Source organism: Tursiops truncatus, chromosome 16 (assembly GCF_011762595.2).
Source record: "Tursiops truncatus isolate mTurTru1 chromosome 16, mTurTru1.mat.Y, whole genome shotgun sequence".
NCBI lineage: Eukaryota > Metazoa > Chordata > Mammalia > Artiodactyla > Delphinidae > Tursiops > Tursiops truncatus.
The window spans coordinates 77,454,575-77,471,754 of NC_047049.1; the positions used below are offsets into that span (position 1 = coordinate 77,454,575).

The 17,180-nt window shown below is 39.8% G+C and overlaps 1 protein-coding gene across 5 annotated transcripts in view; it reads left to right on the top strand.

The window, feature by feature from the left end:
- B3GALNT2 (beta-1,3-N-acetylgalactosaminyltransferase 2) overlaps positions 1-17,180 on the top strand; it is a 65,137-nt gene that overhangs the window by 13,935 nt on the left and 34,022 nt on the right. For all 5 annotated transcript variants that reach the window (XM_073793647.1, XM_019941527.3, XM_019941526.3 and 2 more), the window contains 2 exons: positions 11,100-11,200; positions 15,030-15,223. In XM_073793647.1, coding sequence (XP_073649748.1) covers positions 11,100-11,200; positions 15,030-15,223 — 295 coding nt within the window. The remainder of the gene's footprint in view (positions 1-11,099; positions 11,201-15,029; positions 15,224-17,180) is intronic.

A 17,180-nucleotide genomic window follows, 5' to 3' on the forward strand; every position in this document is an offset into this window, starting at 1 on the left:
AGTTGCTTCATTTGCAAATATTTTCTCCCATTCTGAGGGTTGTCTTTTGGTCTTGTTTATGGTTTCCTTTGCTGTGCAAAAACTTTTAAGTTTCATTAGGTCCCATTTGTTTATTTTTGTTTTTATTTCCATTTCTCTAGGAGGTGGGTCAAAAAGGATCTTGCTGTGATTGATGCCATAGAGTGTTCTGCCTATGTTTTCCTCTAAGAGTTTGATAGTTTCTGGCCTTACATTTAGGTCTTTAATCCATTGTGAGTTTATTTTCATGTACGGTGTTAGGGAGTGTTCTAATCTCATACTTTTACTTGTACCTGTCCAGTTTTCCCAGCACCATTTATTGAAGAGGCTGTCCTTTCTCCACTGTACATTCCTGCCTCCTTTATCAAAGATAAGGTGACCAGGGCTTCCCTGGTGGCGCAGTGGTTGAGAGTCCGCCTGCCGATGCAGGGGACACGGGTTCGTGCCCCGGTCTGGGAAGATCCCACATGCCGTGGAGTGGCTGGGCCCGTGAGCCATGGCCGCTGAGCCTGCACGTCCGGAGCCTGTGCTCCGCAACGGGAGAGGCCATAACAGTGAGAGGCCTGCGTACCGCAAAAAAAAAAAAAAAAATGTGACCATACGTGCGTGGGTTTATCTCTGGGCTTTCTATACTGTTCCATTGATCTATATTTCTGTTTTTGTTCCAGTAACATACTGTCTTGATTACTGTAGCTTTGTAGTATAGTCTGAAGTCAGGGAGCCTGATTCCTCTAGCTCCGTTTTTCGTTCTCAAGATTGCTTTGGCTATTCGGGGTCTTTTGTGTTTCCATACAAATTGTGAAATTTTTTGTACTAGTTCTGTGAAAAATGCCAATGGTAGTTTGATAGGGATTGCATTGAATCTGTAGATTGCTTTGGGTAGTAGAGTCATTTTCACAATGTTGATTCTTCCAATCCAAGAACATGGTATATCTCTCCATCTATTTGTGTCATTTTTAATTTCTTTCATCAGTGTCTTATAATTTTCTGCATACAGGTCTTTTGTCTCCTTAGGTAGGTTTATTCCTAGATATTTTATTCTTTTTGTTGCAATGGTAAATGGGAATGTTTTCTTGATTTCACTTTCAGATTTTTCATCATTAGTGTATAGGAATGCAAGAGATTTCTGTGCATTAATTTTGTATCCTGCTACTTTACCAAATTCATTGATTAGCTCTAGAAGTCTTCTGGTAGCATCTTTAGGATTCTCTATGTATAGTATCATGTCATCTGCAAACAGTGACAGCTTTACTTCTTCTTTTCCGATTTGGATTCCATTTATTTCCTTTTCTTCTCTGATTGCTGTGGCTAAAACTTCCAAAACCATGTTGAATAAGAGTGGTAAGAGTGGGCAACCTTGTCTTGTTCCTGATCTTAGTGATGCTTTCAGTTTTTCACCATTGAGGACGATGTTGGCTGTGGGTTTGTCATATATGACCTTTATTATGTTGAGGAAAGTTCCCTCTTTGCCTACTTTCTGGAGGGTTTTTATCATAAGTGGGTGTTGAATTTTGTCAAAAGCTTTCTCTGCATCTATTGAGATGACCATATGGTTTTTCTCCTTCAATTTGTTAATATGGTGTATCACATTGATTGATTTGCGTATATTGAAGAATCCTTGCATTCCTGGAATAAGCCCCACTTGATCATGGTGTATGATCCTTTTAATGTGCTCTTGGATTCTGTTTGCTAGTATTTTGTTGAGGATTTTTGCATCTATGTTCATCTGTGATATTGGCCTGTAGTTTTCTTTCTTTGTGACATCCTTGTCTGGTTTTGGTATCAGGGTGATGGTGCATTGTAGAATGAGTTTGGGAGTGTTCCTCCATCTGCTGTATTTTGGAAGAGTTTGAGAAGGATAGGTGTTAGCTCTTCTCTAAGTGTTTGATAGAATTCGCCTGTGAAGCCATCTGGTCCTGGGCTTTTGTTTGTTGGAAGATTTTTAATCACAGTTTCAATTTCAGTGCTTGTGATTGGTCTGTTCATATTTTCTATTTCTTCTTGATTCAGTCTTGGCAGGTTGTGCATTTCTAAGAATTTGTCCATTTCTTCCAGGTTGTCCATTTTATTGGCATTTAGTTGCTTGTAGTAATCTCTCATGATCTTTTGTATTTCTGCAGTGTCAGTTGTTCTCCTTTTTCATTTCTAATTCTATTGATTTGACTCTTCTCCCTTTTTTTCTTGATGAGTCTGGCTAATGGTTTATCAATTTTGTTTATCTTCTCAAAGAACCAGCTTTTAGTTTTACTGATCTTTGTAAAGATCATTTCGTTTTCATTTATTTCTGATCTGCTCTTTATGATTTCTTTCCTTCTGCTAACTTTGGGGGTTTTTTGTTCTTCTTTCTCTAATTGCTTTAGGTGCAAGATTAGATTGTTTATTCAAGATGTTTTCCTGTTTCTTAAGGTAGGATTGTATTGCTATAAACTTCCCTCTTAGAACTGCTTTTGCTGCCTCCCATAGGTTTTGGGTCATCGTGTCTCCATTGTCATTTGTTTCTAGGTATTTTTTGATTTCCTCTTTGATTTCTTCAGTGATCACTTGGTTATTAAGTAGTGTATTGTTTAGCCTCCATGTCTTTGTATTTTTTACAGATCTTTTCCTGTAATTGATATCTAGTCTCATAGCATTGTGGTCGGAAAAGATACTTGACACAATTTCAGTTTTCTTAAATTTACCAAGGCTTGATTTATGACCCAAGATATGATCTGTCCTGGAGAACGTTCCATGAGCATTTGAGAAAAATGTGTGTTCTGTTGTTTTTGGATGGAATGTCCTATAAATATCAATTGTTTAATTTATCATTTAAAGCTTGTGTTTCCTTATTTATTTTCATTTTGGATGATCTGTCCATTGGTGAAAGTGGGGTGTTAAAGTCCTCTACTATGAATGTGTTACTGTCGATTTCCCCTTTTATGGCTGTTAGTATTTGCCTTATGTATTGAGGTGCTCCTATGTTGGGTGCATAAATATTTACAATTGTTAAATCTTCTTCTTGGATCAATCCCTTGATCATTATGTAGTGGCCTTCTTTGTCTCTTGTAATAGCCTTTATTTTAAAGTCTATTTTGTCTGATATGAGAATTGCTACTCCAGCTTTCTTTCGGTTTCCATTTGCATGGAATATCTTTTTCCGTCCCCTCACTTTCAGTCCGTATGTGTCTCTAGGTCTGAAGTGGGTCTCTTGTAGACAGTGTATATATGGGTCTTGCTTTTGTATCCATTCAGCCAATCTGTGTCTTTTGTTGGGAGCATTTGATCCATTTACATTTCAGGTAATTATCGATATGTATGTGCCTATTCCCATTTTCTAATTGTTTTGGGTTTGTTATTGTAGGTCTTTTCCTTCTGTTGTGTTTCTTGCCTAGAGAAGGTCCTTGAGCATTTGTTGTAAAGCTTGTTTGGTGGTGCTGAACTCTCTCAGCTTTTGCTTGTCTGTAAAGGTTTTAATTTCTCCATCAAATCTGAATGAGATCGTTGCTGGGTAGAGTAATCTTGGTTGTAGGTTTTTCTCCTTCATCACTTTAAATATGTCCTGCCAGTCCCTTCTGGCTTGCAGAGTTTCTGCTGGAAGATCAGCTGTTAACCTTATGGGGATTCCCTTGTGTGTTATTTGTTGTTTTTCCCTTGCTGCTTTTAATATGTTTTCTTTGTGTTTAATTTTTGACAGTTTGATTAATATGTGTCTTGGCGTGTTTCTCCTTGGACTTATCCTGTATGCGACTCCCTGTGCTTCCTGGACTTGATTAACTATTTCCTTTCCCATATTAAGGAAGTTGTCAATATAATCTCTTCAAATATTTTCTCAGTCCCTTTCTTTTTCTCTTCTTCTGGAACCCTTATAATTCGAATGTTGGTGCATTTAATGTTGTCCCAGAGGTCTCTGAGACTGTCCTCAGTTCTTTTCATTCTTTTTTCTGCTCTGCAGTAGTTATTTCCACTATTTTATCTTACAGGTCACTTATCCGTTCTTCTGCCTCAGTTATTCTGCTATTGATCCCTTCTAGAGTTTTTTTTTTTTTTTTTTTTCCTGTACACAGGCCTCTCACTGTTGTGGCCTCTCCCGTTATGGAGCACAGGCTCCAGACGTGCAGGCTCAGCGGCCATGGCTCACAGGCCCAGCTGCTCCGCAGCATGTGGGATCCTCCCGGACCGAGGCACGAACCCGTGTCCCCTGCATCGGCAGGCAGACTCTCAACTACTGCACCACCAGGGAAGCCATAGAGTATTTTTAATTTCGTTTATTGTGTTATTCATCGTTGCTTGTTTCATCTTTAGTTCTTCTAGGTCCTTGTTAAATGTTTCTTGCATTTTGTCTATTCTATTTCCAAGATTTTGGATCATCTTTACTATCATTCTGAATTCTTTTTCAGGTAGACTGCCTATTTCCTCTTCATTTGTTAGGTCTGGTGGGTTTTTATCTTGCTCCTTCATCTGCTGTGTGTTTTTCTGTCTTCTCATTTTGCTTATCTTACTGTGTTTGGGGTCTCCTTTTTGCAGGCTGCAGGTTCGTAGTTCCTGTTGTTTTTGGTGTCTGTCCCCAGTGGTTAAAGTTGGTTCAGTGGGTTGTGTAGGCTTCTTGGTGGAGGGGACTAGTGCCTGTGTTCTGGTGGATGAGGCTGGATCTTGTCTTTCTGGTGGGCAGGACCACGTCTGGTGGTGTGTTTTGGGGTGTCGTGGCCTTATTATGATCTTAGGCAGCCTCTCTGCTAATGGGTGGGGTTGTGTTCCTGTCTTGCTAGTTGTTTGGCATAGGGTGTCGAGCACTGTAGTTTGCTGGTCGTTGAGTGAAGCTGGGTGTTGGTGTTGAGATGGAGATCTCTGGGAGATTTTCGCCGTTTGATATTACGTGGAGCTGGGAGGTCTCTTGTGGACCAGTGTCCTGAAGTTGGCTCTCCCACTTCAGAGGCACAGCCCTGACTCCTGGCTGCAGCACCAAGAGCCTTTCATCCACACGCTCAGAATAAAAGGGAGAAAAACTAGAAAGAAAGGGAGAAAGAAAGAAAGAAGGAAAGAGAGAAGATAAAAGAAAATAAAGTAAGATAAAATAAAATAAAGTTATTAAAAAATAATTGTTAAGAAAAAAAATTTTTTTAAAGTAAAAAAAAAAAAAACAAAAACGGACGAATAGAACCCTAGAACAAATGGTGGAAGCAAAGCTATACAGACAAAATCTCACACAGAAGCATACACATACACACTCACAAAAAGGAAAAGGGGGAAAAAAAATAAATCTTGCTCTCAAAGTCCACCTCCTCAATTTGGGATGATTCATTGTCTGTTTAGGTATTCCACAGATGCAGGGCACATCAAGTTGATTGTGGAGCTTTAATCTGCTGCTTCTGAAGCTTCTGGGAGAGATTTCCCTTTCTCTTCTTTGTTTGCACAGCTCCCGGGGCTCAGCTTTGGATTTGGCTCCGCCTCTGCGTGTAGGTCGCGGGAGGGCGTCTGTTCTTCGCTCAGATAGGACGGGTTAAAGGAGCAGCTGCTTTGGGGACTCTCAGGCCAGGGGGAGGGAGGGGTGCGGATGTGGGGTGAGCCTGCGGCGGCAGAGGCCAGCGTGATGTTGCACCAGCCTGAGGCGCACCATGCGTTCTCCCGGGGAAGTTGTCCCTGGATCCCGGGACCCTAGCAGTGGCGGGCTGCACAGGCTCTGGGGAGGGGAGGTGTGGACAGTGACCTGTGCTCGCACACAGGCTTCTTCGTGGTGGCAGCAGCAGCCTTAGCGTCTCATGCCCGTCTCTGGGGTGTGCGCTGTTAGCCGTGGCTCGCGCCCGTCTCTGGAGCTCCTTTAAGCAGCGCTCTGAATCCCCTCTCCTCGCACACCAGGAAACAAAGAGGGAAGAAAAAGTCTCTTGCCCCTTTGGCAGGTCCAGGCTTTTCCTGGACTCCCTCTCGGCTAGCCGTGGTGCACTAACCCCGTGCAAGCTGTGTTCACGCCGCCAACCCCAGTCCTCTCCCTGCGCTCCGACCGAAGCCCGAGCCTCAGCTCCCAGCCCCACCCATCCCGGCGGGTGAGCAGACAAGCCTCTCGGGCAGGTGAGTGCTGGTCGGCACGGATCCTCTGTGTGGGAATCTCCGCTTTGCCCTCCGCACCCCTGTGGCTGTGCTCTCCTCCGCGGCTCCAAAGCTTCCCCCCTCCGCCACCCGCAGTCTCCACCCGCGAAGGGGCTCCTAGTGTGTGGAAACCTTTCTCCTTCACGGCTCCCTCCCACTGGTGCAGGTCCCGTCCCTATTCTTTTGTCTCTGTTTATTCATTTTTCTTTTGCCCTACCCAGGTACGTGGGGAGTTTCTTGCCTTTTGGGAGGTCTGAGGTCTTCTGCCAGAGTCCAGTAGGTGTTCTGTAGGAGTTGTTCCACGTGTAGATGTATTTCTGATGTATCTGTGGGGAGGAAGGTGATCTCCGCGTCTTACTCTTCCACCATCTTACCCTTGAGCCACTCATAGCAGCTTTCATTCCTTTTCAAGACAGGTTTCTCTAGTTCAGGATCGCAATGATAATAGAACCTATTACCCAGCAAGTGAAAAAAAAGCCTCAGAGTCATCACTACCCTCAGAACCACCTTGAAAACCTGCACTTCCTCTAGCCTTTCCCATCTCAGAAAGTAATGACCCATCCTTTGCAGTTGCTCAGATGAAAACTTTGGTGTCTGAGCTGTGAGTGGAGGAGTGAGTCCCCTTTATTGCATCTGTAAGGGTCGCTCCAGCACGGCAATGGGAATTACACTGGGAGAGGCATTGGAAGTGAAAGGATCTGTCATGCTCACAGGTCCTAGAGACGGAGGCCCGGCACACCACACAGGGGGCCAAATGGGAAGAGGGTCCAAGGAGCGGGCTCGCCGAAGCAGGTGGGGAGCCGAGAGAGAGTGAGGACCCGTGGGCAGGGGTCTTTATTTGGGGTCAGGGTGGAGAGGACAAGCAGAAGGTGCGAGGTATTTCACTGTTGGGTTTGAATGTCACGAGGTCAGTGTCAGGGGAGGGCAAGAAGGGGAACTTGTGGCAGGGACCAGCCTTGTCACCCGAGTGGACCTGGTCATCGGGGCGGGATGCTTCAGCCTGTTTGTGGGGATGTTGAGGTGTCAGGAAAATACGAGGTTTTTACAATTTACAGTACAGTGTTATCTTGATCTTTCTTTGTCTCATATGCCACATCGGATCCATTAGCATATCTTCTCGGTGCTACCTTACATTGTATACAGAATCCAACTTCTCAACACCTTTACCACAGCTATCAGAACCACCATCCTGGTCTAGGGCCACCATTACCCCTCACCTAGATTATTGCAGAAGCTTCCGTATCTCAATTTCCTGCTTCCACCTTTGATCCCCTGTGTTTTATTTTCCATACAGTAGCCAGAGTGATCCTTTTAAAATTAGTCAAATTATGTCAGTTTTCTGTTCATATTCCTCCACTGACTTCTCTTCTTGCTCCGAGTGAAATCCCAGGTCTTTACTGTGGTCTTTGACCTTATCTACATCTACTTTCCTGCCCTGGCCACCTCACTGTGCTTCAGTACCCTAAATGTGCTCCTGCCTCAGGGCCTTTGCACTTGCTGTTCCCCCTGCCTGTACCATTCCTCCACTGCATGTCCTCATGGCTCACTTCCTCACTTTCTTCAGGTCTCTGTTTAGATATTATAGCGCTATTCCAACTCTGTCTTCCCTTACTTGACTTTATTTTTCTTTATAATACATATCACCAACTAGCACGTTTATTATATTTAGTTGTATATTTATAAATTGTCTTTCCTCACTGGACTGTGTTTTATGATCATAGGGGCTTCAGCTTTTTTCATTGATGTATTTCCAGCACCTTGAACCTAACTTGGCACAGAGTAGGACACTCAAAAACTATTGAGGGAATGACTCAGAGCTAAATATAATGAGTAGAATTAACATTCAGGCATTCATCAGTAATTTATTTGTTATCATAGCATTCTTATTTTAAATTTAGTAAGCTTGTTGATTTGTTTTATAAAAATGATGGGATACCTATATAAAAGTAGATATTAGCCGGAAACTTCTTCTTGGGGCAGAGTAATTTTGTGGATCTAGTAAAACTATTGAAGATAGCTTAAAAAAAACAAATTTGGTAAATATCTGCAATAATTTAACACATTTATTCATTTCTGTTTATACTTTTATTCTAAATGCTAGTTGTTTATAAAAGGTATTCTGCCTTAATTGGCCGTTCGTAAAAGAAACCGTTTTCATTTCTGTGGTTATGGCTTACTTTCAGGTCTTGCATTTCACTGAAGGAGCCAGACTCCACATATATTTCAAGGACGCTATTTAATTAAAAGCCTTTGTAGTGAAGCTGTAAGTTGTCAATTTCACAAGTATTTATTAAGTATCCTCTGTATACAGGTAGTATACTATGTATAGTAGAATACATAGATAAATACCATATAGCCTGAGTCTTTATGGAGGCTTGGAGTTTAGTAGAAGGAAATAGATGTAATAGTGTAATAAAATGTTATATGTGCTATGAATTAAATAGATACAAAATAGCTTGGAGTGTTTGGGAAATTCCATACAGTTCTGTGTATCTGGAGTGCAGAGATTATGGGGTAGGGAGTATATGCGTTTGTGGGTGAGTGTGAGAGAGAGCACTTAGGGAAGGAAAGAGAAGCAGAGAGAGAGAGATTATCATATAAAAAGGAAAGAAGGGAGGGCTTATAACTGTTACAACTGTTAGAGGTAGGCAGTGACCAGATTGTGCAGAACAACGTGTTGAGAGTTCAGGGAGCCGGTGAGACCTATTTAGCTCAGCCCCTTAGCAGTCCTTGTCTAAAGTGGTGACCTTTTAAGGAAATTAGGTAATTGAATGTAGAACGAGGAAGAGGACTCTAGGATGGTTGCTAGCTTTCTAACTTGGAGAATAATGAAATCATCAATTAAGACAAAATGTATTGATACTAGATGAGAAGAGCAGGTTTCTTGGGGAAGGAGCTTAGTTGTGATTTGTTGAGTTTGAGGTATCTGCATGTACCTGGTGCTGGTAAATGTTTATTCACTGACTCTCTGAAGAAAAGCATGCTTATATGTATGTATATGTTTATTATAAATTTTATTGATATGAAGACTGGGGCACATAATTGACAGATAATAGGTATATAATGTTCTCTATTATAACTTCCATATTGATTCTCAGAATGCGTCATTGTTTGCCAGACTTCTGTATCTATAACCAACCTGTGGCTGCGGTTGACGAGAGTGTAGTTCTGACATGAATATTTCCTTTAAAGACTAAAGTGACAACTAAGGTATGTGACAGAACTCTACTCTTAGTCAATGAAGTGACGTCTTTGCTGAATCAGATGATAGGTTTTGAACAATGGAAGAGTATTTCCTCAATTTTTTGTACTATTCACAATGGAATGGCCACAAACATGTCACATTTTTAAGTTTGATCTGCAATACTAACATTTTCTCCATCACTTTAAGTCTAGACAATCAACAGAACAATAAATCAAACCCTTATTTGTAGTGCTTGCCAGTTTCCATGCTTTAAGTGTTCCCACCATGGCCAGTTTCAAGCGACTAATGTGATGTCTCTGAACACAGAGTTGGGGAAGATAGGCAGTGGCACACCATTATAATATCCCCATCATACAGATACAGTGGATACATATAACATTAGAGATGATAGAGAAATAAATAAGAAATGATGAATTTGAGCATTTATTTCCTTTGTTTTTAATAGAATGTATTTAATTGTAAGTTTATAAATTTAATTTTTAATAAAAGCTGTGCTTAATAACCAGCTCACAAAATTCTTGAAAATTTTGCAGTTGGCCCTCATGACCCAGTAGCAGCAGACTGTAGTACACAGCTGTCTGTGGGCCGTCTAGGTGAAGATGTACGATTAATTCATGGATCTTTTCCTTAGAAGTTGGGTCTAAACTAGAAATGCTAATTCAGGAATCATTCCCAGGCTGGTTGAAGCTTTGGGGATAGAAATTGTCCAGGGAGAGCAAGTGGAAAGAGTGAGCCGAGTGAGAAGCGATCCCAGGGCAAAGCCCTGGGGGAATATCCACTCTAATGGATGAGCTGGGCAGGAAGAGTCAGGGATCCCACTGAGCAGGGCCACGTGGAGAAAGAGAGCTTTCTAAGGAGACCTGCATTGTCAAGCCCCAGAGAAGTCAAGTAGGGAAGAGTTGAAGAGTGTTGACTGAACAGCAGATTGCTAGTTGTATTGGTGGTAGACATCTCGGTGGAAGTGGTGGGTACTGAAGCTAAAATTTCCGTTTTATAAAATGAGTGGGAAATGAGAAACCAGAGGCTGCAGTTTTAGATGTTCCTTTGTAGGACTTCACTGTAAAGGAAGTGATGGGGACAAGGACGGATGGTAGGTGGATAGAAATTAATGTCAGACTTCATCGTATTTATAATGTGTAGGGAAGGAGCCATGGGTTACAGGTGGCTAGTGAAGCAAGGTCTACGAGAGGAGGGGTCCTCTTCTGGGGTAGAAAGACTGCTCAAGCAAAAGGAACACTTTGTGAAATAGAAGAAAGCGAGTGAAGGAGATTGCAGGTATAGATGTGTTTTTACGTGTGGGCATAAGAAGTTGTCTTTACCGTAGTTTGCTGTTAAATGGCATGAGCATTTGCTGGTGGCCAGGCCGAACGTACCCACTCTTGCTTTAATGTAGTCCTGCAGTAGAGGGCTTACACATAAGTCACTTGGTAGTTAGCAACTCCTAGTTTGCCTGTTCCCCCTTTTTGCTAGACTAGAAGAATTAAGTTAGGGGATTCCCTGGTGGCGCAGTGGTTGAGAGTCCGCCTGCCGATGCAGGGGACACGGGTCCGTGCCCCGGTCCGGGAAGATCCCACATGCCGCGGAGCGGCTGGGCCCGTGAGCCATGGCCGCTGAGCCTGCGCATCTGGAGCCTGTGCTCCGCAATGGGAGAGGCCACAACAGTGAGAGGCCCGCGTACCGCGCGCAAAAAAAAATTAAGTTATTATTAATCCTAATAAATACTAGTGTCTCAAAGTAAAAGCTCTGAAATGGGCATGAGGAAACATGCATGTGCAAGGTGAAGGTCAGTAACTGATGTTAATGCCAACACATCTCTCAGTGTGCTTGTGAAGTTCATAATAGGTGCTCATGGCTGTGAGGTGCCTGTGGAAGACAGGGAAGATCCTTATTCCTGCAAACTACTCAACATCACGAATCCAGGTAAGTCTTCTTTTTCCTCAGCCTTACGACTGCTGTATACACTGGTCTTCCTTTACCCACGAGGGATACATTCCAAGACCCCCCCGTGGATGCCTGAAATCCTGCTAGAACCAAGCCCTGTGTATACCGTGTTTTTTCCTGTTCATACATACTGATGATAAAGTTTAATTTATAAATTAGGCACAGTAAGAGATTAATAACAGTAAGTAATAGTAAGATAGGACAATTACAACAACATACTATAATAAAATTTATGTGAATATGGTCTCTCTCTGTCAAAATATCTTATTGTACAAATTTAATGCCTTTTCCATTTAACTAAGCACTTTTCCTGCACGTAGTCATAACTTTGGCCGTTTGAAGTGTGACAGCAAAATTAGCACAAATTTTTTTCCTTGTTTACAACTTCACAGAATATTCTTGCGGTAGATCTTAGCAATCTCAGCATATGATTTTTTTTTTTCCTTATTAAGTGGAGAACTTTTACCCATTCACTTGAAGGAAGCACTTCATGGCTTCTCTTTAGCATATCCGAATTGCCAGCATCACCACTCTTGCGCTTTGGGGCCTTAGTTAAGTAAAATAAGGGTGACGTGAACACAAGCACTCTGATGCCTCGAGGGTTGGTCTGACAACTGAGGTGGCTACTATGTGACTCACCGGTGGGATATGCTGGACAAAGGGATGGGCCACATCCCAGGCAGGGTGGAGATAGATGGCATGAAATTTCATCATGCTGCTCAGGACAGCATGCAGTTTAAAATTTATGAATTATTTCTGGAATTTTCCATTTAATATTTTTGGACCACAGTTAACTGTGGGTAACTGAAAAGCAAAACCACACATGGCAGGTTGGGGAGCAGGGGATTACTGCACAGGTTTGATGTTGAGGAAGAGTTGTTGAGCTGAATAAGTACCGTGGTCTGCTTTTAGCGGACTAAAATCAAACTTGCCTCAAAATGTAGCTTTCATCCTTCCTGACAGACTAACCACTCTGGGCATCTGTGAAGACTCTTCATAGATAGATATGTAATTTTAGGATCCAGGAGAGTTTATTTTTCAGTATGATTCAAACGCATCTGGAAATTCCTTAAGCATAGACAAATCCTGAGTTACTGAAGTTTAAACTTAAGGAAAACTGCTGATTTCACCAGCCTGCTGGTTTATAATAGCCTTGATACAAATATTGTGACTCAGCTTTCTCTAAGAATTATTGCCTAAGCTTCTGCAAGAGAAACAAATAGTAAAAAAAATTGAAAATACAAGTAATATTTTTTTATTCCTTACAGTTAAAAATTTGTGATAGTTCTGATGAGGATGAAGAAAGGTGATCCTAGTTAGGTTCTCCGTTTTACCAGGGAACCAATTTTAGAAAGTTGATAACTCTATACCTGTATATCTTTATTTATTAGCATTTCCCATTATGTTCAGCTGTGGTTCTAAGGGAGATGAAACTCTCGCAAATCTTAAATGTACTGATTATGACTTCAGGTGTTTTAAGATTTGTCACACCTCTATAATTATGTGCACCTTGCCTTTGTAGGCAGCAGTAGTGTAATGGTTAAGAGCGTGGGTTCTGGAGTCAGGCCTCCTGGCTTTAAGTCTAGGCTGCATCATCTTCTAGCTGTATGACCTTCGAACAATTATTTACTACTCTGTGCCTCAGTTTCGTCATCTGTAAACTGGGGGTAAACAGTACTTACCTTATAGGGACTGACTTGAGGATGAAATACGTTGAGACATATGAAATATTTAGAATAGTTCCTGGGACATGTTCAGTATTTAATATTGTTATTTTTTAAGGACCTGCCTTTTTGTAAAATTGGGTTGCAATCATATTTTTTAATGAATTGGACCATGTTTTCAGGTCTGCATTGTAAAGCAGAGGTTTCTTACTTAGGATGTCTATGAATTTAGTTAACAGTGTAAGCAAAATTTTGTGTATGATTGTTTTTTTCTGGGGAGAGGGTGCTTTAGCTTTCACTGGGGTCCCAAAGGGACCATGAACCTAATAAAATATTGTATCACTGATGATGTAAGAGTAGCCTATAACAAATTATGTTTGAAATCCAAAACCAAGCCAAACCAAATTTTAAGAAACCTTACCTTTAGATTAACCAGAATTTTACTATTTTAAGTGCTATTATTCATTAATGGTAAAAGAGTGGAGTTTTTCACTAATAGAAAATTTTCATATATATAATAGCTAGGTTACCAATTTTTAAAAATAGATATAACTAAATTACCATTGAACCTAATTTTATCTCTTTGATAATTTAAATGGCATTTAGATTTATTTAAATACCTTAAGGTCGCCGTGAACATTAATCATCATGATACTCTTGGATGTATAGAAGTTTGAATAATAGCATTATCAAAGCAGCAGGCTATCTTGTGTCCAGGTAGCTTGAAGTTCAAGGAGCATTTGTTTTAGGTAGAAAATAGTTGTGTTATAATGTGCTTAACCTACTGCCTTTAATGGACATGCTTCACTTTGGATATGCTATTTACTGAGTATATTAAAGAGAAAAACTTTTGTTATTATCCAGTATATTTGGAGTCTAGACTCTCCGGCCAGTGCTTGCCCCAGCCCATGACAAAATCTGTATCGTCCTTTTTTCCCTCCTGCTCATGTGTGTAATTGGGAAGGAGCCATCAATTCCATTTAGTCACATTTTATTGAGCATCTACTAAGTGTAAAATAGCGTTCTAGGAACTCTAAAGTAGGGATCCAAATGACCTGCTGGAGTATGGGAAGAAAACAGGATTTATTTTTATCTGAAAATTAAATGTAATCTTTATTAATATTGAATATATTAACTGACATTAATATGTGTATATTTTGTACATAAATATGACATTAATATGTGTACAAATGTTTTTAACTGGGTTGTGTGATCTGTAAAGTTGGGAAACCACAGCTCTAAAAAAATACAAAGAACTTTGATAAAATAATCTTTTAAAATAAGTTTTTATGTTATTTCTCAAGGTGACACTGATATTCTCAGCCATATTAGCTGCTTCATGTAATCTATCCTGATTCATTTATGGTAATTGAGAAAATTTTCCAAAAAGGACTGTTTTTGGCTTTGATTAGACAGCTCTGGGGAGATAGAAAAAGCACTGAATTAGAAGTCAATAAATCTGGGTTTGATTCCTGGCTCTGCCACTTCCTGTGACCTTAATCAGATGTATCTCTGGGCCTCATTTTCTTAATCTGTAAACTGGAGATAATGTCACAACCACATAGAGTAGTTGTAAAGATTAAATATGATGGGAGGTGGCACATAGTAGGTGGTCAGAAATGCTTACTGTGTTTGATGTGCTTGTCTTGTTAGTTGAAGTGATTTCAGTTACTTTCGTACTGTGATAATTGCCCGACATCACAAAAATTGCTCAACAAGACGTGGGATTTTTGGAATTTGCAGAGCAAGACTAAATTTACTCATTATTTATGACTGCAATTAGTACTGTTTTTATTATCCCCATTTATCCAACCTTTCCTAATAGATGCCTTTAAATTTAATATTCCCCTGTAGCGTTTATACATACAGACGCACACGTGTATAAAAAAAGTTTATTAAAGTAGTTCTTAAATATTTTACTTAGATGTGGTTGAAAACTTCATTCTTAAATTTCAAAATGAGTTTTTTTTTTTTCCTGGAAGCAGCCATATTTCTGAAGCACTTTAAAAATTTATTGCCATTTGTGAAAGAATTATATAATGTATAATTATCTAGATTTTGCTATCAAGCCCACTTCATATTAGTAAAGTAAAAGTTTGTTTTCGTTTGATTATGTAAAACTCCTTTTCTCATTAATTCCTTAGTTTTGAATCAGGAAATTGAGGCGTTCAGTCTTTTGGAAGACACTTCATCAGGGCTCTCTGAGGACCGAGTTGTCAGCGTGAGCTTCCGAGTTCTCTATCCAATCGTTATTACCAGCCTCGGGGTGTTTTATGATGCCAGTGATGTGGGTTTCCAGAGGAACATCACCGTCAAGCTTTATCAAGCAGAACAGGAGGTATGCACTGCTTCGTACATGCTTTTCCCCACTTTTTCTCTTTCAAAATCATCAGCTTTTCCTCATGGCAATGAGTAGGTTGGGAGACTTCCACCTTTCTTCCCTTACTGATTAGACACATTATAGTGTAATGTATTACAGTGCTAGTTTGAGGAGAGAATTCTAATGAATAAATGTGTTATACCTAGGAAAGGAGGAGTTGGACCAGATTAGAAATTTCCAACCTAAAATCCCCTAAATCCTAAGGAATTTCAAAAGTTGATAACGAATATTTAAAGTTTGGGACTTACAGGTATAAGCAAGTCTTATTGCCTCTTTCTTCCAACCCTAAAAGTCTATCACCATAATACAGGCTAACAGCTGCTTTAAATCTTTTTTGTAATAAGGGTGTAGAGGGAATAAAAGTTTAAAACAGCTAGGGTTACTGTTTCTGATATTTGAGAAAACCTAATTTGTTCACAGAGTGTATCTGAAGGAGTGTAGCAAGGAATTGTATTTGAAAAGATCTGTCCCTGGGTTTTAAACTGCAGAAATCTTGAAAGAATTATACAATGAGCACCCGTATATCCACCACCTAAATTCTACAATATTTTGCTGTATTTGCTTTATGACGTCTACAGTCATTCATTGATCTATCTTTTTTTTAAAATGTATTTTAGATTAACTTACAGGCATCAGTACCCTTCAACCCTAAACATTTTAGTGTGCATATAATTAACTAGACTTTAATATTTGTTTATGGTTTAAAAAAATTTAGAGTATAAGGTGCATTCGGTTGTTTAAACTGTGTAAACCTGTGTAATCCAAACTCCCATTACCCAACCCCATTACCTAGAGGCAACCACTGTTCTATTTTTTTTTTTTAACATGGACTAGTTTTGCCTGTTATAGGATTTTATGTATAAATAGAATCATATACTAAGCACTCTCCTGTGTAAGGCTTCTTTCACCCAACATAATGGTTTTGAAACTCATCCATGTCATTGTATCAGTGAATTTTTCCTTTTCCTTCTTTTAATTGCGAAGTTGTATTCCAACAATATATGATGTTTATGTGTTCTGTTGATGGGCATCTGGAATGTTTCCAGGGTTTTTCCTCCTTTATTCTGTTACTGTGATGAATTACATTTATTAACTTTGCAGTGTTAAATCAATTTCCTATTCCTCTTGATCACAACATATTATTCTTTATATATTGCTGGAAATTGTATTTCTTGTGCATGGCATGTAGTTGGGTCTTCCTTTTTATCCAGTCTGGGAGTCTCTGCTTTTTACATGGAGGGTTATTCCATTTATATTTAATGCATTTATTAAAGTGGTTGGATTTCAGTTTTTCATTTTGCTATTTGTTTTCTGTTCTACTTTTTTTAATTTGTTTCTCTTTTCCTCTGTTTCCTGCCTGCTTTCGGGTTAATAGAGTATTTTTTACAATTCCATTTTAACTTTTCTGTTGTTCTTTTAGCTACAGCTCTTTGTACTATTACTTTGTGGGAGCTTGGTTGACATAAGAATTACAATATATATCCTGAACTTTTCAGTCTTCTTTAAGTTAACGTTGTACCCCTTCATGTAAAATATAAGAACCTTGCCATTATATAATTCCATTTACCATCCCCTGTCTTTGCTCTAGTTGTCATATGCCTTATATCTATATGTGCTATAAATCCCACAACACAGTGTTACAATTTTTGGTTTAAACAGCTAACTGTATTAAAGTAATTTAGAGGAAAAAGCCTTTTATATTTGCCCACTTACTTACCATTTCTGGTGCTCTTCATTCCTCCTGAATGTCTCCTTTGGCCCAAATCAAATCCTTTACCAATTTTTGTAGTACAGGTTGACTGGTGATGATTTTGCTTAGTTTTCATTTTTCTGAAAATGTTTTTAATTTGCATTTATTCTTCCCCTCCTTTATTTTTGTGGGATATTTTCTGACTATTGAAATTCTGGGTTGACT